Below are 22,196 nucleotides of genomic sequence, written 5' to 3'. Positions count from 1 at the left end.
AAGGATGAAGTGATTCTTTATGAATGCAGTATCTTAAAAAGTCTTAAATACATGTTTGAAGATAGGAAAAAACTTACCGTCCAAAATTTTATAAAGTACTGTAAAACTGTTGCAGCCACGAAAAGGCAATATAATAGAGAATACAATAAAAACAGCAGGAAGAATTTGTAGTTAGAAAATCCCACACAGTTATTCACCCTAGAAGAATAAAGAAAATCACACTGTAAAAATAAGACAAATCTCAAACTCAAGGAAACAAAAAATTGAATGGCTTTTGCTTGGGGGTCGGGTAAGGGAACATAGGAGTTGTGTTTAAAGGGTACAGTTTCAGTTCTGCACTGCACAACCGAAAAGTTCTGGAGACTGCACAACAGGGTGAATGTACTTAACACTAATGACCTGCACACTTAGAAATGGTTAGGATGACAAGTTTTATGTTATTTTTTTAGTCATATTAAACAACAATAATAAATTAGACAAAAATATTTTTACTTGAAAAATTTTGGGAAGTAGGGAGCAGTGTCTTAATTGTGGTTGTATGTTTTTAATCAACTTTGTAAGGAATTTGGAATTTTAATGCTATTTCTTAATATGTAATTTTTGGGGTTAACATCAAAAAATATATTTAAAGGAAAACAGTTAATATAAACATGCACACACACACACAAATACATAAAACCAGATCAATCTTGAGGTCTATGAGTAATTAAATTGACCTTCAAAGTTTAGGAATGCTGAGGTAAATCCCTCCAAATTTTCTCCTTCCCACCTCTCCCCTGTATGAGTTCCTTAATTTTTTTATACATACCAAGGACAGTGATGATCCATCTTAAGAATACATCTAAGAAACAAATAAGCATAAGAAAATCCATGTATAAAAATTTTCCTAATTCTGATTTCTGATTCTTTTCTTTTTTTTACTTTAATTTTTCCCTTTACAAATACATCTTAGAAAAACCTACCCAGTAAACATTAGGTTAGGGAAAATTTCTGGTATTTCCAAAACAATTTTTTACACCAGCACTTCAGCTCAGCATACCAGTTGCCTTGAACCACATCAAATGACATTTTAATATATAGATATCGTGTATATCGCTCCTATTACATTAGATAGATCCAGCTTATAAATTGTTGAGGGAGACAGAATGAAATACAGACAATCCCTATGTTATTTTAAACATGTGCAAGTAATAAAAATAAAACTTTAGAAGCAAATACATTAAAAATTTAATACTGATGGGCTTGTAGAGTTATTTTTCCCATATACTTTATAAAGTTCTATACCATGAATAAGCACTACTATACTTTTACAATCAGAAAAAGAAATTTGCCTCTCCATCAGCATATGTAACCTTATATTTGTGTAATGTTGGACCACAAATCATCTTAAACACGGTAGTCCCTGACTTATCTGTGGTTTCACTTTCTGTGCTTTCAGTTACCTATGGTCAACCACTGTCTGGAGGCATACCATGAGCCTTCTGAAACACTGTCAGAAGGTCATTAGTAGCCTGACATGTCACAGTGCCTACGGTGTTCAGCCCACTTCATCTCAACACATAGCATTTTTCATTTCACGTCATCACAAGGGTGAGTACAGTACAAGCAGGTATTTTGAAACAGAGAAACCACATTCACATAACTTCTTTTACATTATATGTTGTAACTGGTCTATTTTATTACTACTGTTGTTAATCTCTTAATTTGCCTAATTTATAAATTAAACTTTATCATAGGTATGTATGTACATATTGAAAAAAAGTAAATACAGGGTTCAGTCCTACCTGTGGTTTCAGGTATCCCTTGCACATAGGGGACTACTATAACATGAATAAACTAGTAACCAGAATGTTATATAGCTTGTCTAACTAGTTAAAGGCCAAGGACTGGTTGGGATTCCTAAACTAGGGATCTTTCCTTCAACACACTGCTTCTCACAAGTGCACAAGGAATAAAATCTTCCAATTTCTTTTTGAAAATGTCACAGATGGTAATTGAAAATAGTATTTTTGTGGTTTGTTAGGTTTTAATATAAATATTAATAATAAAAACAAGAAAATTGTTATTCTGGCCTTTTTAATCCAGAAAATAAAGTTATCTTTCTCAAGGGGTTTACTATCTACTTGACCATCAATATTACAGTAAGCATAAGCATAGGGAATATAGTCAAAGAAAATATTCTATCAACTGGTACAGAAACTAACCAAAGATTACTCCAAAGTATATTCTAGCTTACATAAGTATTCTTGTTAGCTTTGCTTCACAGCAATTAATGGGATAGGATGACATGTTTATGTTAAGTATAAAGTATATTAACTGTTCATTCCCATTCTACTTCCTATCACCAATCTCCAGGGCTGAGGTAAAATGAAAGCAAATGGGTAACACTTACATGTCACATGCTGAGCAGTGATGTGCACGGTCAGGTTTAATTAGCTGACATCTTTCACAGTATCTGATGGCTACATTTAAGAATTAAAAGGAAGTTGTTGAAGGATGTACAAGTTTAAGTAATTGGACTATAAAATTTGCTTTTCATTTATTTTATAAACAACTCTGTAAAACTGATAATTAATAATTTTAAAATAACACCAAAATACATTTGGAGAGCTTCTGAAATCAAAATGTCAAGGGACAGAAGAAGAGAACCTCACACATGCAGTTTACCCAGCAATGTTCAGATGAAAAAGTAGATCCAAAGCAAGTCTTTGACTTGTACAAGGTCAAACACTTAGGTAGCAGAACTCAGATTTACGCAGTCCTACAAAACTGTGTTTTTTTCCTACCAACCTGCAATGTCTAATAGTCAAGTAAAAAAATGAATGTACCTAAACTTTAAAGTGCCCTATGGGATTTTATTTTTGAAATTATAAAGCGGCTTTATTTTTTTTAAAAAGCAAAAAAAACCCCACAACCTTTTACCTTCCATACCCTACCCCAGACAAATAGCAAAACTGGTAACACTTTTTTGGAAAACAAAAAAAAACAAAAAACATACTCCAAAATATCCCTGAACTTCTCCCCACTAAATCCTAATGTATGTTTACTGTTGCCCAATTTATATGTTCATTCATTCAAAACGTGAGTACCTACTAGGTGCCAGATGCTCTAGGCATAAATCCCTGTCTTCATGGATTTACATGCTATTAGAGAAGATGAGAAGTAATAAGATTAAGTTAACAAAATAAACAGCCTATCTGTGATAGGTGCTGATAAAGTAATGCAGGGAAGAAATTGGGGTATTGAAATTTCAGAGACATGAGAAAACTGAAGCTGAAAGTAAGTTGCACAGGTATCTAGGAAAGGAGGATCTGAAGCAGAGGGAACAGGCCTCGAGGTAGGAGAGCGCTTAGTTTGCTCAAGGAGTAGTGAGGTGCTCGGCGTGAACTGAGTGAAAAGGACGCAGAAATGTGGTCAGAGAGTGTGTAACAGGAAGTCAGATCAGGTGAGGCTGATTTCCCCAATTCAGCTCAAGTACTTTCATAAAAAAAGTCCACTGGAATAAGAAAGAGTTCCATCAGAATCTGTATAACATTCAGAACCTGAGGTTTTGGTTTTTGAAGTTTAAATAACAGACAAAATAGATCATTAAGATTCATGAGGGATATGTCCCAAGACTTCACAACTCAATAAATTCCTTAAAACCATTATTTTGGATGAATAGAGAACAATAAAATTATAGTGAGATGCTAGTTTTTCTCCATATGATGGCCTCCAAAGCAAACAAATGGTACTATGTCTTGGCAATAAGGCAAAATGACTATGGGTCTTTCACAGACAGCTGACCTTTTCAAGATTTTACAACATCTACAAAGAGTACCTTTAAGTCCTCTACTGGATCTGTAGTAACTGCAGTCGACTTCTTTGGGGAGTATCTGCTTGGTCTAAGAGCCAGCCACTTGCTTTCTTTGCAAAATGATGTCAGACCACCCCTGTATTTGTGCTGTGTGAATCCACCCTTCCCCTTCTAGTTGTCCACATTCTCTCTCCTATGAATAAAGTGTTATTTTCTGTTACATGTGATCTTAAGTCCTATTCCAGCAACAGCACAGGAAATAAGTTCAAATAAGAATTTAAATTAAATACACTCTTAAAAAGTAGATGAGCCATGTCACATGTTACAATCTTTTTGAAAGGAAATTTGGCAGTATCTATAAAAATTTAAGATGCATATGCTTGCTAGCCTAGGCTTTCTACTTTCAGAAAATTTACTCTGTTACATGTTCACTATAGCATTGTTTTTAATAATAAAACACTAGGAATAACCTGAATTACAAAATGGTTAGGCATTTTATGATATATCCATACTGTGGAATATTGTGCAGACTTTAACAAGAATTTTTCATACAAAATACACATGTACCTCAAACTAGAAAAATGCAAATATTAAATGGAAAAAAGCAAATTGTAGAATAGTTTGAATATAAAGCATGTTTCACATCTCTAAGGAGAAGAATGTATGTTTTTCTGTCTTTACATATACTAGTAAAATGCACCCACCTTCCAGATGTAGATTACCATACATAAAAAAGACACAAAATGTTATTTTGAAGTAATGTTAGAAGTTATACCTTCTAGAAGGCACTACCCAGGTAATCAAATTTGAATTGGTATCTATCTACTCCAATTGTTGAAATATGTTATATTAATTGTAAAGAAGTTTTGCAATACTCTGCTGTTATTTCTGGAGGTACACAGCACAGGGAGGTAGGCTCTGAGGAGCAGCACCAGGGTGAAAGGTAAACTTGTATTTCATGTGGTGCCCTCAAAACATTTTTTAAAAATCTTGGGCATGCATTACTTTTACAGTTTAAACAAAATTTATTTAATATTATGGGAATTTATACAAATATCCACTTAATAAATGAACAAGCTATATTCTCTTGAAGGCATTCTATAATAGGGTTGGACACTAGGGAGGTAAAAGCACACAGTGAAGAGAGGTGGAGCCATAAAGGACCTTAAGGACCTCCCAGTTTAATCTCTCCCTTCTGTAGACTGAAAACGCCAAGCTAGGGAAAGAAAGTAATTTGTCCAAGGCTATCTAGTTTAAATGAGTAAGATCAGGATCAGAGGCCAAGTGTCTTACTTTCCTTTTCCTCTACACGTCCTCCACTCACAGTTCTGACATTGCCCTGAGATAAGATTAAACCAAATAAACCTTTTAAGACCCTTTAAGGTATTGATGACTGAGTAGATAGAAGAACATAAGTAAAAGTAGCAATTAAAGAAAAATGCAGTTTCTAGTCTAGGGTGGCTAGAAGAACAATATTGCCCATGACAGAAACAAGCTTGACTACCAGGGTACGGTGTTTTTCATTCACTCATTCATTCACTCATTCAACAAATATTTAGAGTTTATACCATGTGACAGATAGTGCTTGATGCTGAGAATATAAAGGCAAGCAGGACAGCTCTGCCTCCTGCCCCCCATGGTATAAGGTTTTTTTTGTGTGTGTGTGATTTTTAAAATTTATTTTATTTTTTTTAAATTTTGGTATCATTAATCTGCAATTACAGAAAGAACATTTTGTTTACTAGGTTCCCCCCTTCACCAAGTCCCCCCCAAATACCCCTTCAGTCACTGTCCATCTGTGTAGTAAGATGCTGTAAAATCACTACTTGTCTTCTCTGTGTTGCACAGCCCTCCCCGTGCCCCCCCCACACTATACATGCTAATCATAATGCCCTCTTTCTTCTTCCCCGCCCTTATCCCTCCCTTTCCACCCCCACCCATCATCCCCAGTCCCTTTCCCTTTGGTAACTATTAGTCCATTCTTGGGTTCTATGATTCTGCTGCTGTTTTGTTCCTTCAGTTTTCCTTTGTTCTTATACTCCACATATGAGTGAAATCATTTGGTACTTGTCCTTCTCTGCTTGGCTTATTTCACTGAGCATAATACCCTCTAGCTCCATCCATGTTGTTGTGAATGGTAGGATCTGTTTTTTTCTTATGGCTGCGTAATATTCCATTGTGTATATGTACCACCTCTTCTTTATCCATTCATCTACTGATGGACATTTAGGTTGCTTCCATATCTTGGCTATTGTAAATAGTGCAGCGATAAACATAGGGGTACATCTGTCTTTATCAAACTGGAGTGCTGCATTCTTAGGGTAAATTCCTAGAAGTGGAATTCCTGGGTCAAATGGTATTTTCTATTTTGAGCATTCTGAGGAACCTCCATACTGCTTTCCACAATGGTTGAACTAATTTACATTCCTACCAGCAGTGTAGGAGGGTTCCCCTTTGTCCACACCCTCGCCAACATTTGTTGTTGTCTGTCTTTTCGATGATGGCGATCCTTACTGGTGTGAGGTGATATCTCATTGTGGTTTTAATTTGCATTTCTCTGATGAATTAGCGATGTGGAGCATCTTTTCATGTGCCTGTTGGCCATCTGGATTTCTTCTTTAGAGAACTGTCTATTCAGCTCCTCTGCCCATTTTTTAATTGGATTATTTGCTTTTTGTTTGTTGAGGTGTGTGAGCTCTTTATATATTTTGGATGTCAATCCTTTATCAGATCTGTCATTTATGAATATATTCTCCCATAATGTAGGATACCTTTTTGTTCTATTGATGGTGTCCTTTGCTGTACAGAAGCTTTTTAGCTTGATATAGTCCCACTTGTTCATTTTTGCCTTTGTTTCCCTTGCCTGGGGAGATATGTTCATGAAGAAGTCACTCATGTTTATGTCCATGAGATTTTTGCCTGTTTTTTTCTAAGAGTTTTATGGTTTCATGACTTACATTCAGGTCTTTGATCCATTTGGAGTTTACTTTTGTGTATGGGGTTAGACAGTGATCCAGTTTCATTCTCTTACATGTAGCTCTCTAGTTTTGCCAGCACCATCTGTTGAACAGACTGTCCTTTCCCCATTGTATGTCCATGGCTCCTTTATCATATATTAATTGGCCATATATGTTTGGGTTAATGTCTGGAGTCTCTATTCTGTTCCACTGGTCTGTGGCTCTGTTCTTGTGCCAGTACCAAATTGTCTTGATTACTGTGGCTTTGTAGTAGAGCTTGAAGTTGGGGAGCGAGATCCCCCCCACTTTATTCTTCCTTCTCTGGATTGCCTTGGCTATTCGGGGTCTTTGGTGTTTCCATATGAATTTTTGAACTATTTGTTCCAGTTCATTGAAGAATGCTGTTGGTAATTTGATAGGGATTGCATCGAATCTGTATATTGCTTTGGGCAGGATAGCCATTTTGACGATATTAATTCTTCCCAGCCAGGAGCATGGGATGAGTTTCTATTTGTTAGTGACCTCTTTAACTTCTCTTAAGAGTGTCTTGTAGTTTTCAGGGTATAGGTCTTTAACTTCTTTGGTTAGGTTTATTCCTAGGTATTTTATTCTTTTTGATGTAATTGTGAATGGAGTTGATTTCCTGATTTCTCTATTAGTTCATTGTTAGTGTATAGGAAGGCTACAGATTTCTATGTGTTAATTTTGTATCTTGCAACTTTGCTGAATTCCGATATCAGTTCTAGTAGTTTTGGGGTGGAGTCTTTAGGGTTTTTTATGTACAATATCATGTCATCTGCAAATAGTGACAGTTTGACTTCTTTACCAATCTGGATTCCTTGTATTTCTTTGTTTTGTCTAATTGCCATGACTAGGACCTCCAGTACCATGTTGAATAACAGTGGGGAGAGTGGGCATCCCTGTCTTGTTCCCGATCTCAGAGGAAAAGCTTTCAGCTTCTCGCTGTTCAGTATGATGTTAGCTGTAGGTTTGTCATATATGGTCATTATTATGTTGAGGTACTTGCCCTCTATGCCCATTTTGTTGAGAGTTTTTATCATGAATGGATGTTGAATTTTGTCGAATGCCTTTTCAGCATCTATGGAGATGACCATGTGGTTTTTGTCCTTCTTTTTGTTGATGTGGTGGATGATGTTGATGGATTTTCGATTGTTGGACCATCCTTGCATCCCTGGGATGAATCCTACTTGGTCGTGGTGTATGATCCTCTTGATGTATTTTTGAATTCGGTTTGCTAATATTTTGTTGAGTATTTTTGCATCTATGTTCATCAGGGATATTGGTCTGTAGTTTTCTTTTTTGGTGGGGTCTTTGCCTGGTTTTGGTATTAGGGTGATGTTGGCTTCATAGAATGAGTTTGGGAGTATTCCGTCCTCTTTTATTTTTTGGAAAACTTTAAGGAGATGGGTATTATGTCTTCTCTGTATGTCTGATAAAATTCTGAGGTAAATCTATCTGGCCCGGAGGTTTTGTTCTTTGGTAGTTTTTTGATTACCTCTTCAATTTCGTTGCTGGTAATTGGTCTGTTTAGATTTTCTGTTTCTTTCTGGGTCAGTCTTGGAATGTTGTATTTTTCTAGGACCATGGTGTAAGGTTTTGAACTGGTAAATCTAGTCCTGTTTGAGTTTGTAGGGTTGGATAATAGGTCACTCAAGTACAGCTATCCTTTGGAAACTGGAAATACAAGAATGGAGCTCTAGTGAGAGCCAGAGATGTTTAATGGAAAGGCGCAGGCCAAGATGAATGCAGGGAAGCCTTGCTAATGGTGCCTGGGTGTACTGCGGCCAGGCTTGCAGGCTCTCCCCTGACACACCAGGAGTGACGCGGCAGCCCGGGTGCAGCTGCTCTGCAGGCCACTTGGGAGACAGTAACCCTGTGGGCGGCTGCGACTCCACCCTCTGGCTGACACATGGTAAAGGGTTTGGGATGCAAGTGAGGGCTGGCATGACAACATCCGTGAATCTAATTCATATTTTAGAAATGTAACTCATTCTTGAAAACTATTAAACAAATTATTCAAGACACGATAAACTAATGATCACAATGTCATAGTGTCAAGACTTCCATGGTTAATTTAAAAACAACAGCTGAAGGAACAGTATAGAAAGAATGCAGGACAGGCACCCTTGTAAGGAAATAGGAGAATTTAAAAAAAGTAGGAGAAGGAATAATATTCAAGTATGCAAAAACAGAACTAGGATTAAAAAGCACAAAGTGGAAAGCTTTCTAACAAGTCAATGACAAAAGGCTCTGAACTTGGTTAAGGAGAATGAACCAGGTGCTTGGAATCAGCTGGGAAGGAAGAGAGGCTCTGGGTGTGGACAGCTCCTAGGAGGGAAGAGAATATAGACTGGTAGTTGGTACAGCATCAGAACCAAATTTTTGTTGTTTTTAAGAGGATATATACTTGGAAATATACCTGAAAGCAAAGGGAAGAAACTGGTTGGAATTTATTAAGGGGAGAAGAAAGATTTTTTGGAGCAAACTGGTGGAGAAGTAAAAGGTCAGCAATCACTATGCAAATGTGAGAAAAGATAAGATATCAAGAAGAAAGGGATAACATGGAGGAAAAGCTAGTTTCTAAAGGTGATCAGTATCAACAGACCTGACACTATTTTCCCACTTACTAGCCTGTGACTGTGGGTCAGTTACCTACTTTCTAAGAGGAAAAATTTCCTTTCCTGTAAATGCAAATAATACAAAATAAAAAGAACTACTGTGCTGATTAAAAATAAATCTTCTGGAACATATCAGATTCTCAATAAAACAGCTGTTACCATTATGATATTATTATTTCTGATAAAATATAAAGTCAGACTCTATAATGGGAAAAATCAGTGAGGGGAGAAAAAAGGGACACTAAAAAGCCTATAAACAGCATTATAGAGAATACCCGTAAATAGATTCATTCAACAAATGAGTACCTACTGAGATTCACTCAAACTACTGAGCACTTGTTCAGTGAGACACTGTGTAGGGATGTCGGGGGTGGGGGATCCCTGGCTTCCAGACTTGGAACAGAGTTGAGGCAACATGAACACAAGTAACCACCAGGCAGTGACTTGTCATTTACAAGGTAAAAATGAGAAGTGCAGGCAGATTTTACAAATCACTTTTTGTTAAAGTGAACACAAATGAGTTGAAAAGAGGTGGACACTGAATGAAAACTTTAAATTGTATTTAGAGAAGCTAAAATAATCATTCTAGGCAGAGATCAAGAAGAAAAGTGTGGGGAAGGACAGAGCGGTTTAGCACAGAGGTGACATGATGCAGGGAAATAGTGTGGGACAAAGCTAGAGAGACATTGGCTGGATCCAGATTATGGAGGGGAAAAAGTTTAGAAAGATTCATTTTGATTACTAAATAGATTACATAGTCACATGGTTCAAAAACACACAAAAAAGAAATGAGTGAAAAGTCCCCCATCCCTGTGGCTCAGCCCCTGATTCTTTTCTGTTAATACAGATCCATTACTTTCACTAATCTCTAGTCTATGAAAGGTCCACTTGCTATAACATGTATTTCTGTAATTTTCTTTTGTAAAGAATGAATGGATATTACTTCTATGTTAAGAACTCCCACCCAGCCCCACACCAAAGTTTAGAATTCTAAGCAGGAGAATGTAGTATAAAATGGTGCTCAAAAATGATGGCAAGTGTAATACCTATCTCAGAGTTATTCTGAAATTTAAATAATCATTAGTAAAGTTATTAGCTTAATAATAGTACAATATTCACTAGATGAAGGGTAATATTCAGATTAGAGGAAATCCATTATAATGAATGAAAAATAGTGAAGCTTTAAATATAAAGATTTTACATCAATGACTAATAACCCTCTGGAGCACTGGTACTGCTCTGAAAATGAGATGATCTTGCTATGGATAGGTTACTTTAGAAACTCCATATACTCAAATTTTTGTGTGAAATCTCAGGGGTTCATAAATTTTCTAAAATCCTGAACTTTGAGTTAAAAACATCTAATATATAGAAGTACAACTACTAATTATTATTGTAAACCAGACCTTCCACATGATCAAATATAAAAAGGGCTATTTTAAATCAGCTATCATTTACTGAAAATGTATTATTATATACCAAGATCTATACAAGTGTATGTCATTTACATATCTCAGTTAATACTTCCACTAACCTAAAGATACAGATATTATCTCCCCATTTTAAAATGAGGAAACTAGAGCTCAGAAAGTTTAAGAGACTCTCACTGCACTAGTAATGGAAAAGCTGGAGTTTGGTCTGAAATCCATGTTTTGACTCTATATATTCTATATGGTAATGTATTAGTTATACAAAATGCATGGCAAATTTAAAAGTTGGTTAAATACCCCCTCCTAAAATCTTATACAAACTTTACATTTTCTTAAGTCACAATCTGCATGCAACTATGCAAAGGTAAAGCTCCCTTTCTTTCCTCTCAGGAAAGTAGAGTGGGTTCTGGGGCCAGGGCACCTAGCATCTCTACTTTTTCACATATTATTTGTATGAACTTGAACAAGTCACTTAACCTGTGTCTCCGTTTCCTCATTTGTAAAATGGAGACAACAGTATCTCCCTCATAAAAGGGTTGTTGTGAATTTTAAGTGAGTTCATATGTGTAAAGCACTTAGAACAGAATAACTGTTAGCTATAATTATTATGTGGTATTTGAACTAGCTGATGAGATATCTAATAATAATTTAAAGCAATTCCCTGTATTTAAAGACTAGCTTGGACACTCATAAATCCATCCCCATCACAGGCTCTGACCCTGAGGACAGGGAGTTACTGTGGCAGACGCGTGTCTCAGTACAGGCGGCAGGGCGGTGGGGACACCGAGGGCTTTGGGACCAGAGCACCGGGCTTGGATTCTGGCTCTCTGAACACAGCTTTACAACCTTGAGCAAGAGTCTTTCCCTTTGTGTCTTCTACTTCTCTCCATTCTAAGTTAGCACATTCTTGATAAAAATTACTCAGTGATACCCCGAAAATGAACTAAGATACGATATGAAAAAGAACTTCCAACATCAGCACTCTCTGGAAGACTCATGCCAGAAGATGATCATCAAAAAACCCCAACAAAGATCCACGCACTGCTACAGCTGTAGATGCACTCATCCCACCAGCTCCTGGACTTGCCATGGGAATGAAGGAAGGAGATATCTAAGCTGGCCTGTGCATACAGTAAAACAACAAATTTGACTGGATCTATACTGTTGGAACTCAACCAAGAATTAGGATAAGTGCAAATTGTAGCGCTCCAAAATCTTACAACTACAGACTATTTACTGTTAAAAGAACATAAGGCATGTGAACATTCCCCAGGAATGGGTTGTTTTAATTTGTCTGATTTCTCTCAGACTGTTCAAGTTCAGTTGGACAATATCCACCATATCATAGATAAGTTTTCACAAATGCCTAAGGTGCCTAACTGGTTTTCTTGGTTTCACTGGAGATGGCTGGTAATTACAGATATGCTTTGGTTATGTAACTATACTCCTATTATGTTAATGTGTGTGCGCAATTTAAGTAGTAGCTTAAAACCTATACATGCTGAAGTTACTCTACAAGAAGACATGTCAAAGAAATAATCAATCTTCTCATGTTTTCTTCCGCCTGCTACTTCTATAGCTTTTCTTCTTCCTTCCTAATTACAACCCTTAAATAGAATTCGTGCCTCATATCAAATTTACCGAGTATCATAATTCTTCCAAGTGGTAAAGTACCTCAAGACAAATGCTGGGCATAGAAGCTACAGGGCATAAATATGCAAAGAAATAAAAAGCTAACCATTTCAAACAATAAGGCTTCTCTCTCACTTACCAACTTTACATTTCCCTGTATGGCCCCGGAAGATGACTGGTTAGCCAGAGACGGGTAAGATTCCTCAAGGGAGGAACAACCTAAGACAGGCACAGTCGCAGGGGGGCCATCAGGTGAGAAAATGGGGATCAGCAGAGGTGAGGCTTAGAACCACCCCCCTCATGTTCTGAGAGAAATCTTCTGCATACGTGGATGTTTATTGCCCTTGTCTAGCTTGGATTAACACATAGTCTACAGGCACACACCTGATCATCTACATTTGCTCCCTTACAATACTAAACTATGTTTTCTACCTTTATGTTGTATCTATCTACCACTTCAGCATTTTATTAAAAATAATAATAATAAAGAGAGAAATGTGGTATCCACATATAAATCAAGTATAAAAATCAAATGAGTATTCATATTTGAACTGACTGTTTATAGTTCATAATGCATGAGCAAAACCGAAAGTTTCTGTGATGACTGCCCTTGTACTGTTCACCATGTAACTTATTCACTATGTAAGAATTTGTTCTCCATGTAAGAACTTGTTTGTTATGCCTCAGAAGATTGGAGACTGACGAAAATTAGGCTTGGGGTGGATTAATGATTGGGCATTGACTCCCCTATACAGAATTTTATTGTTGTTAACAACCATTTGATCAATAAATATGAGAGATGCCCTCACAAAAAAAAAAGTACACACTTCCAATGGTAAAATAAATAAGTAACCGGGATGTAATGTATAGCATAAGGAATATAGTCAAGATATTGTAACAGCTTGGTATGGTGATAGCTGGTACCTAGAATTGTCATGTATATAAATGTTGAATCACTATGTTGTACACCTGAAACTAATGTAATGTAATACTGTGTGTCAACTACCCTTCAATAAAAAATAATTATCTAAAAAAAAAAAAAAAAAAAACTCAGTGATGACACACAATACTCAAATTCAAACCAGAATTTCCAAATGATAGTTTACTAAGAATAACAAATGAAATTTTTAGTCATGAAGGTAGAGATGGAAAAAAAAAAGCACATGCAGAGAAAAGAGACACATATTAAAGAGAGCCCCTTAAAAAGAATCTATTATCAATATTACGTACACTTCTAAAATACTACAGGAGATACAGAACACAGGAAGACCTTGTTCCGGTAGATGTTGCTTGTGGCAATCACAGCATCCATTTAAAAATCAAATCATGCAAAGGTATCTTGGCAGAAATGACCATATTTTAAACATTTTTTGGAAAGGAAAGCTTTAAGATTTGGTTTTTCTTACTCCTTGAAGCCGATGTGGTATAGATAGGTAAGTCCCTGGCTGCTCTTCTCAAAATTTCTTGCTGTCTTTCTTGGCTGAATTCTTTTTCATAATGTTCCTTTTCAGAGTTAGACAAGTAGAACTATAAAAGGAGAAATAATTGTTAGTTCTTTTTAATTCCATGATTATAAACTATCTCATTCAGAAAAACAAAGTTTTATCAAGAACAGAAAAAAACAAAATATTTTCTTCTATAAGGGCAAAACTTGTCTTCAAATTTCTTCACTCTAAGAAGCTAAATTTAGCACATTTTAACAAAACTACTTACCTTTGAAAGCTTAAAAAATATTTGCTCTCCATACTGATGGAAAAGAATATGAACTAAAATTTTTTACATCTTTTTTTTACAAAAAAAATTAAATCTCCCCATCAAAAAGGGCTTAATATTTATTTTCTTTTAGTAAAAATTTTGGTGTTGTTTGAAAGTTAGTGTCAGGAGATGTTTAATAATTCGAAGATTTATTCAATAGTCGGAAGACTCACCAGCTCTGGGTAACAGGCTAAGTCAGAGAGGCATGGAGTTGAATGGCTTTCTGATCAAATGCCTCAGTGATGTCAACATGTCATTCTTTTAATACTTTGTTTCAGCTGTTAAAAAGTTAGCCTGTAGGAGTACTTTCTACAAAATCATTAAGAATTGTGGATTGTCAAGGCAAGCACAGTCTCTTTTTACCAAGGAGAGATTCATTTATGGAGTTATTCCTAGTTTCCAGTTCTTAAGCTTTTATTCCCAAGGTGTGGCTGGCCTCCAGTTCATTTCTTCAAATAGCATTTTCCCTGAAAAGGACTTGTTTAATTGCTCTTCTTCTTTCATCTTAGCAGCTCAAGGACCCTCAGTTTTATCCCTCTATGTCATATAACTAGGAGTTCTAAGTTTCTGCCAGTGCTTATTTCACAGAATTTCTTTAAAGGCTCGAGGCATGCTCTTGCTCATGTCTTAATTTTTTACAATATTGGTCCTTAATTTTTACTCACTTATGGGGTTTTACTTGAAAAGGCCTAAGGAGTCATGGCTAGAATTTCATCTTTTTATACTTAAGTATTTGGGTTTACCTGCTAACTCAAACACCCAAACTTCCCATATGTTGAAGCCTCATTATCAATAACAGTATTAGCCTATCAATTATTCCATGCTTTTTAAAGAGGCAAAAGTTTGGCACCATAGAAAGAACTCTTCCCTGAGGAAACTGTGATCCCAAGAGGCTTGGGGCATTTTCTAAGATTCTATAATTATTGGCAGAGCTGATACTAAAATGCAAGTCTTTTAAGTTCTATTCTAGTATGTTTCCCTCTACACTGCCATTGTAAAATAAATGTTACTCTAACCTGACCAAAACACCATAGTCTATTTAGATTACCTAGTCTGGTTCCCAAACAAATCTTGAAGGCAAAAGAAATCCCCAAATTACTTATATAAGGGACAAGAAGTAACATGGACAAATGAATAGAACAGAAGAAGTCAGGGATGATTCACACAATCAGTTCCGACTTTGGAGGTCACTCACCTAACTGCCCAGGCAGGCAGGGATTTACAGACATTTCTGAGATCCAACCATTCCTGAATAGTTTCAGGTATAGAAATACTTTCCTACTTTGCAAGATGGCTCATTCTTTTTTAAGAGAATAATAACTTGTTAAAAAGTTCTTCCCTGACATGATATGTCTCTGAAGCATTCATATACAGTATAAAAATCATATAGCATTATGTTAAAACATCTATCTGGATAGGGGATGTTCTAATCAAATGTTACAGTTTCCCTGTAAAATCTGAAGATTTCCCTGGGCTATCCTGTTTCTAGCTTGCAGTAATATCCCTGGCCTCAACATCATTACTTTCCCTTAAGAACTAAGGTTATAAATTATGAAAATCTTAAACCAAATGAAAGTCTCATGAGATCCTAGAATTTTAAATGAGGAATAGAATAAATTTAAAATGGATTAGGTTTTTGGAATTATTACTGTTAGTCTATTTTTTATTAAAAACTAGCAAACAAAGGCAGTATAGTACAGAGAAGATAAGTAGTGACCTTATAGAATCGTACTATGCTGCTGGACAGTGACTGTAATGGGGTATGTGGTGGGGACTTGATAATGGGGGGAATCTAGTAACCACAATGTTCTCATGTGACTTTATATTAATGATACCAAAAACAAAAAAAAAACTAGCAAACAGAATTCAAACTATGAAGTTATCTTAAATTCAGTGTTCAGATGGTTCAATTTAAATATAAATTAAATACCAATTAAGAGCTTGGCACTGCCCCAGACACTAGGGTCCCAAAGAGGAATAAAAATACAGCCTTTGCTCATCAAAACAGTACACTCTTATAGTCCTGTAGAAATAGTAGCCAATGTAAATAATGACAACCTAAAAATCAGCATAATAGGCACAACATTGCAATAGATTTTAAGGTATATGAAAGCTCTCTTTGGGATGGGGGTGGGGAGCATGTCAGGGAAAGTTCCTTGGAAGAAGTGGTACCTAAGCTGGGTTTTGAGCAATAAACAGGAAAGTTTGGTAACAGGCATGGCATATGGAAAGCACAAAGATGTAAAAATAGTGTGGTATATTCAGGGCAATTCATCACTTGAGTGTAGAGTTCCATGAACAATCAGGGGAGATGAATGAAGTGAGTAAGATCTTAGTTCATGAAGGTCTTGTGTATCACACAAATGAGCATGACTTTTGTCTTCAGCTGACCGACAACTGCTGCAGGATTACCAGAGAAGTGGTGAGCCCATATTTTCATCTTAGAAAGATGACACTTAGTCATGGAAGATGCCTACCAGCTCTTCATATGTTGTCCCTCCTCAGTCCATCCACTCAAATTTATCAATCCGCCTACTGTATACTAGGTCTGAGTCTAGGCAATGGGGATAGCGAAAGAGATGGTTAAAAAAGATCTTGGCTTAGATGTCATGTCCCCGGAGAAGATTTCTGTAACCATGTCATCTAAGGCAGCCTTTCCCCTAATAGTTTTCCTCTATTCTGCTGCACTGCAGCATCATGTTCCTTCTCTAAAGTTATCTAAATTTATCACAGCTTTTAATTAGTTTGTTTACTTATCATCTGTCTCTCCCTTTAAAGTGTAAGGACTTGTTCTTTTTATTCCCAGAGCCTAGTAGTCTGATAAAGAGCAGGTGCTTAGTAAGTACTTGTTGACTGAAAGAATGAAAAATAAACAAACAAACCCATATCTACAACTTGATTTCCCTAAAAACAGTTTTTGCCCATGAGACCCAAACAATTCCCCTAGGTCTGATCTCCAAGTGTTGTCCTGTCTGCTGAGCCTACAGAGTTCTTTTAATGCAGCTACTCTGGTACAAATCGTCTCACAGTTCTGGGCTTACAAAGAGTTATCTCAGTGAGCACACCGTAAGCTTATTTAGGAAGAGAACCTTAGATTTCTTCTCTTGGTTGTCACTGCAGCTTAGCTTAGCTAGCCCTTGATGATTTAATAATTAATTCAACAGTTACTGAACACCCACTGTGTGCTAGATCATGGGGAAAGGGTATAGTGGAGAATATGATAAAAATGATCTGTGTCCTCAAAATACGGACAATTCACTAACGGGATGCATATTACAACAGATGCAATTACAACAGATAGTAAGTTTTATGATAGGGAAGGCAGAGCATGCCAAGCAGGGCCTCTAGACACAGGCTCGGGCAGTCAGCTGACATTACAGGAGCAGGGCATGAAGGATGGACTGGATGCAGAGGCTTAAGCGGTAGGCTGAATGCTAAATGGATGGAATATGTCAAAAACCACCACCAAAGAGAAATCGTAACATTTAGATGGCATTTATTATGTGCTAGGCATTCTTCTATGCACTTTGTATATATTATTATTAATTATGAATATTATTAATCACATATATATACTCAGTATTTTAAATAATTCCACAAGGTACGGACTACTATGACCCTTATTGTAAAGAGGAGAAATCTGAGGTACAGACAGCTAGGGGAAGTCTCCAATGTCACACAGGGAGTAAGAGGCAATAGTATGAGCTGAGCCTGGGTGGTCTCGAGCCAGTCTTGGTTTCTTAACCTCTATGCTGTATTGCTTCTCTAAAGCATTACCATTGTTTTTCTTATTCTATTTATTATTATGAGAACTATTTACTGTTAAACATGCTATGTTTTCAACAGCCATCACTACTAGTAACTGACTGAATAAAACGGACTCCTTTTCAACTTAGAACTTAAGATATGGATGGCAGCTTTAACTTAACTTTAAGAGTTGATTAATTATTATTAAACATCTGAAGAATATATCTGAAGAAACACTAAATTTGATTAATGGTCTATATTACCCCTTAAAAGCACCCAATAGAAAAAAATTGGTAACAGATTGTTTGTATTACCTATAAATGCTGATGTATACACAACATATAATCCAGCAAGTCTCCTCTGAGGCATCAACCCAAAAGAGCCACATATGTTTATGCATATACACATATACCTATGCATATGCACTAGTACGTTAATAGCAGCCCTATATGTAACAGCCTTGAACTGCAAACTATAAAACTGCCCCTGCCCATCACCAGCAGACCAGATAGTGTTACACAAAACTGAACACTAAACAGTAATGAGAATGAGTGATCCACAACCACATGCAACAACACGGATGAATCTCACACACCGAATACTGATGATGAAAGAAGCAAGACACACGCATATATACTGTATGATTCTATTTATATGAAGTATAAAACTTGGCAAACCCAACTGATGCTATTAGAAGGTAGAAGTGTGGTTTCTCATGAAGTGCGTGACTGGAAGGGAGCAGAAGGAGGCTTATGGGGTGCTGGTAATGTTCTGTTTCTGGAATGGGTGCTAGTGATGCAAGAATGTTCAGTTTGTGAAATTTATCAATTGTACATTCATTATATATATATATATATATACTTTTCTGCTTATATGCTCTTGTATAAAGAGTTAAATGGGAGTTGATATTTTAAAAAATATGGTTTATAATTTTTAATGAATTTTTATGAATTTAGTATGAAGGAAAAGAACTATTATTATTATCATCTAACATGAGTGCTAACTGTGGCAGGTTAGCCACAGTTAAAAGCTGTACATGAATGAATCTCACTTAATCTTCACAAACATCTTACATAGACAGGCGCTATAGCTCCATTTTCTGATGAGAAAACTGAGCCTCAGAGACATTAAGTCATGTGTTAGAACAGGAAATCAAACTCAGACAATCTTAACTCTAGAGAATATATTCTTAGCTGTCTAGCTATAAATGTGAAGGAAGAATTCAGCCAGCTATGTCAAGGCAAGAGACACATACTGGTCTTAAAACTTACTCCACATAAATTATTACCCACATTACTAGCCAAGTGGAATCTCCAATTAGAAGAAACACTAGCCATATTAAAGTGTAATAAGCAACAGCCTAGACAATTTATTTCCTACAATAAAAACACTTTCTATAGTTGCAGCATTTTTGTTCAGGCCTGAGAAAATACAAATATTAAGAGGGTTTCTAAAAATAAACTACTTTCCTAACTCAGTTCTGTCCCTTAGGATTTTTTACCTCAATAATATAAAGTATGTCTTTAAGTATGCCAGAAAAATATGAGTACAACTGAACTGCACTGTTATCCATCTTTTACTATGCTGTCAGTGGGCTTTATCTGAGAGCAGGCTGATGACTTACGCTCACAACGTAGTCACCAAGCCATTTCATGAATGGAAACAGAACAAATGTATTACTTAATAAACTTTTTAACAAAGGTATAACACAGGGGAAATAACTCCATAATTAGATACAGCATTTGGTAATTTACCTCTTTGGAGGGGGAAGCGTGAGATGAGAAAATTGTCATCCAATAGGACCATACAAACATAACAAAGAACAGATGGAATGCCACAAGGTAAACAACGGCCTTTCCTGGTAAATAAAACAAATAACATTTCATTGAATCCAGGTGAAAACGGAAGAGTATTACATTAAAACAATATTTACTGAAAGTAAATAAGGAAGTTCCCATCACTGTGAATAGTGAGTACCTTTGGAAAACCCAATTCCTGGATTGTTCAGAAAGGTTACCCTAAATTTCATTCTTTTCTTTCAACTTAGTAGTGAAAAATTTTTAACCACTTGAAATTTCTGCCATAACTGTTTCCCAAGTGGATTAGTCTAATATTTGAACATCTTTATCTTCAATGTTAACTCATTAATGTGACTTACAGCTTTTTGTTGTGTTCTCTATTTTCTCTTAGGAAGAAGTGGGACTGGTTTCCATAAGTAAAAACTATCTACCAGGTGCTTAAAACTATTTTTCAGTTTGGAATGCAGCACCACAAATTCACTGAAAAAAAACTTTAAACAAGCATGAGAGTTTGAAATTCTACTCATTTTGAAAGTTTCACTTTAAAATGATTTACATTTTAAATTCTTATTTTAAAGTTCAGATCAAATACTACTTTCACAAAAGCCTTCTCCATCTTTCTCAGAATTCATTTTCTTTTCATACCAACTCCCCAGATAATATGCTCAGACTTCAATTAAAGCACTTCATTTGTTTCATTGAAGTTAGTTGCTTAATACTGATGAGTTAATACATGCAAAACACTTAGAACAGTGCCTGGCATACAGTAAATCTTCAGTAAATACTGATGTCATTATTATTATCCAGGAGTGTTAATTTCTTCTCAAAATTTGGTTCTTCTTTTGCATTCCCCATTTCATTGTTTCCCCAGTTAAAGGACTGATGACAGCTTTCACTGCTCTGAAGTGAAATGAGAAACATTCAAACAATGTAGTTAAGTTTTTATAAAGCTAACGTTATTCAATTTGAAGTGCAGTCCTTTCTTGGTCTCAGGTAATTTTTCTTTATATTTATGTTTTAAAAAATGTTCTTTTACATAAAATACTGATAAATTGACAATTCACTGCACCACCACATTTTCTTTTGCAATTATACTGGTCCTTGCCTGGCCCAAGAGCGCAGAACCCCCAACAGTCACAGTTCACTGGCGGAGGAGGCTGGGCTCAGTGACTCCTCAAGTCGCACAGCTCGTCAGCACAGAACACTTCAAATTCTAACTCCTAAAATCTCTTTCTCTTGCTTTCAGTCCACCTCAGTGGTTAGTGTAAAAACGTGTTGCTCATAGTTTCTTCTCCTCGGTTGTGAAACTCCTGGGAAATAACCCCACCTACGTGACTACTGAATGCATTCTAAAACTCTGGGACTTCCTGGTAGCCATATTTAACTACTGTATTCCAATCACCACTTCTACCTCCTACAAGTCCACTAGAAGGCCTGTAATGCATACCTTATTTCCAGCCCTCACAATAGTAATATAGGGATTCTTTCAGTTTACAAATGTAAAAACTGAGGTTCAGAGAATTTGACATCTTACCAGATGTCGCTTAGTTACTAAATGATAAAGCCAGAATTCAAACCCTTTGTCTGTCTGGAAAAATCCAAGGTTCTTTTTCACTATGACATACCGAAAATTGTATTTTCCTCCATTTCTTTAACCATCATCCTAGCGGTGACATCCTACTTTAGAGCCAACATCTGATTCCAAAATAAAATCCTAACCACAGCTTCCTTCTATTACAAATTTGCTTTCCTTTCACTTCCACTGAAATTGACTGTCATCCTCACTGAAAATTCTGGTTTATCAAAATCAGCATGCTCTACCATGGCAGACCCTCCAAGTTGAACTCCATGGCCTACAGAGGATTCAGCATCGTTCCTCCGTTTGTTTTTTCTTTGGAAGAGTAGGCTGGAGCTCAGTCTCCCACTGGTACCCCAGCACAGAGGCCATTTCTAGAGTCTGCAATGTTACCTGCACCTAGCTCACTTCATTTACTTATATTACTGGTTGGCCCCCATGATCAATCAAATTTGCCAGTCCTCATCTATATACTTACATAGCTTTGAGATAAATGGTAACCATGAGGTACTTTACATTTCTTAATCATTTAGTTACTTACGACTAAGGTTTAACTGTAAAACAATATACCCTTAAAATATTTTTTAAAACATTTAATATATTTTTTAGAATATTTCTGCTCTTCATAAGAACAAAAACAAATGGCTTTTGCTTTAAAAAATCTTAGCCCTCAGTTTAAAAAAAATAGGCAAGTCTCTTAGCATAATGCCTGGGATATAGTTAAGTACTTAACAGATGTAATTATCAAATTATTATGTAAAGGATAATAGGAAATACTGCTTTTAAATAAGTTCAAATTAATGTGATTGCTAATTAGCCAACTTCTGGTCACATGTATGTGCTATACACCATTGGTTAGAGTAAT

At 36.1% G+C, this 22,196-nt stretch overlaps 1 protein-coding gene across 9 annotated transcripts in view; it reads right to left on the bottom strand.

The window, feature by feature from the left end:
• Nucleotides 1-22,196, bottom strand: part of ZDHHC20 (zinc finger DHHC-type palmitoyltransferase 20) — a 491,166-nt gene that overhangs the window by 23,114 nt on the left and 445,856 nt on the right. For 8 of the 9 annotated variants that reach the window (XM_057490295.1, XM_057490320.1, XM_057490308.1 and 5 more), the window contains 5 exons: nucleotides 19,711-19,814; nucleotides 13,861-13,981; nucleotides 2,393-2,462; nucleotides 809-841; nucleotides 78-198 (listed from right to left, as the gene is read on the bottom strand). In XM_057490295.1, the coding sequence (XP_057346278.1) occupies nucleotides 78-198; nucleotides 809-841; nucleotides 2,393-2,462; nucleotides 13,861-13,981; nucleotides 19,711-19,814 (449 nt within the window). The remainder of the gene's footprint in view (nucleotides 1-77; nucleotides 199-808; nucleotides 842-2,392; nucleotides 2,463-13,860; nucleotides 13,982-19,710; nucleotides 19,815-22,196) is intronic. The other variant, XM_036924525.2, reaches the window with a different exon arrangement.

Source organism: Manis pentadactyla, chromosome 2, assembly GCF_030020395.1.
Source record: "Manis pentadactyla isolate mManPen7 chromosome 2, mManPen7.hap1, whole genome shotgun sequence".
Taxonomy (NCBI): domain Eukaryota; kingdom Metazoa; phylum Chordata; class Mammalia; order Pholidota; family Manidae; genus Manis; species Manis pentadactyla.
This window is presented reverse-complemented; position numbering and strand designations above follow the sequence as displayed.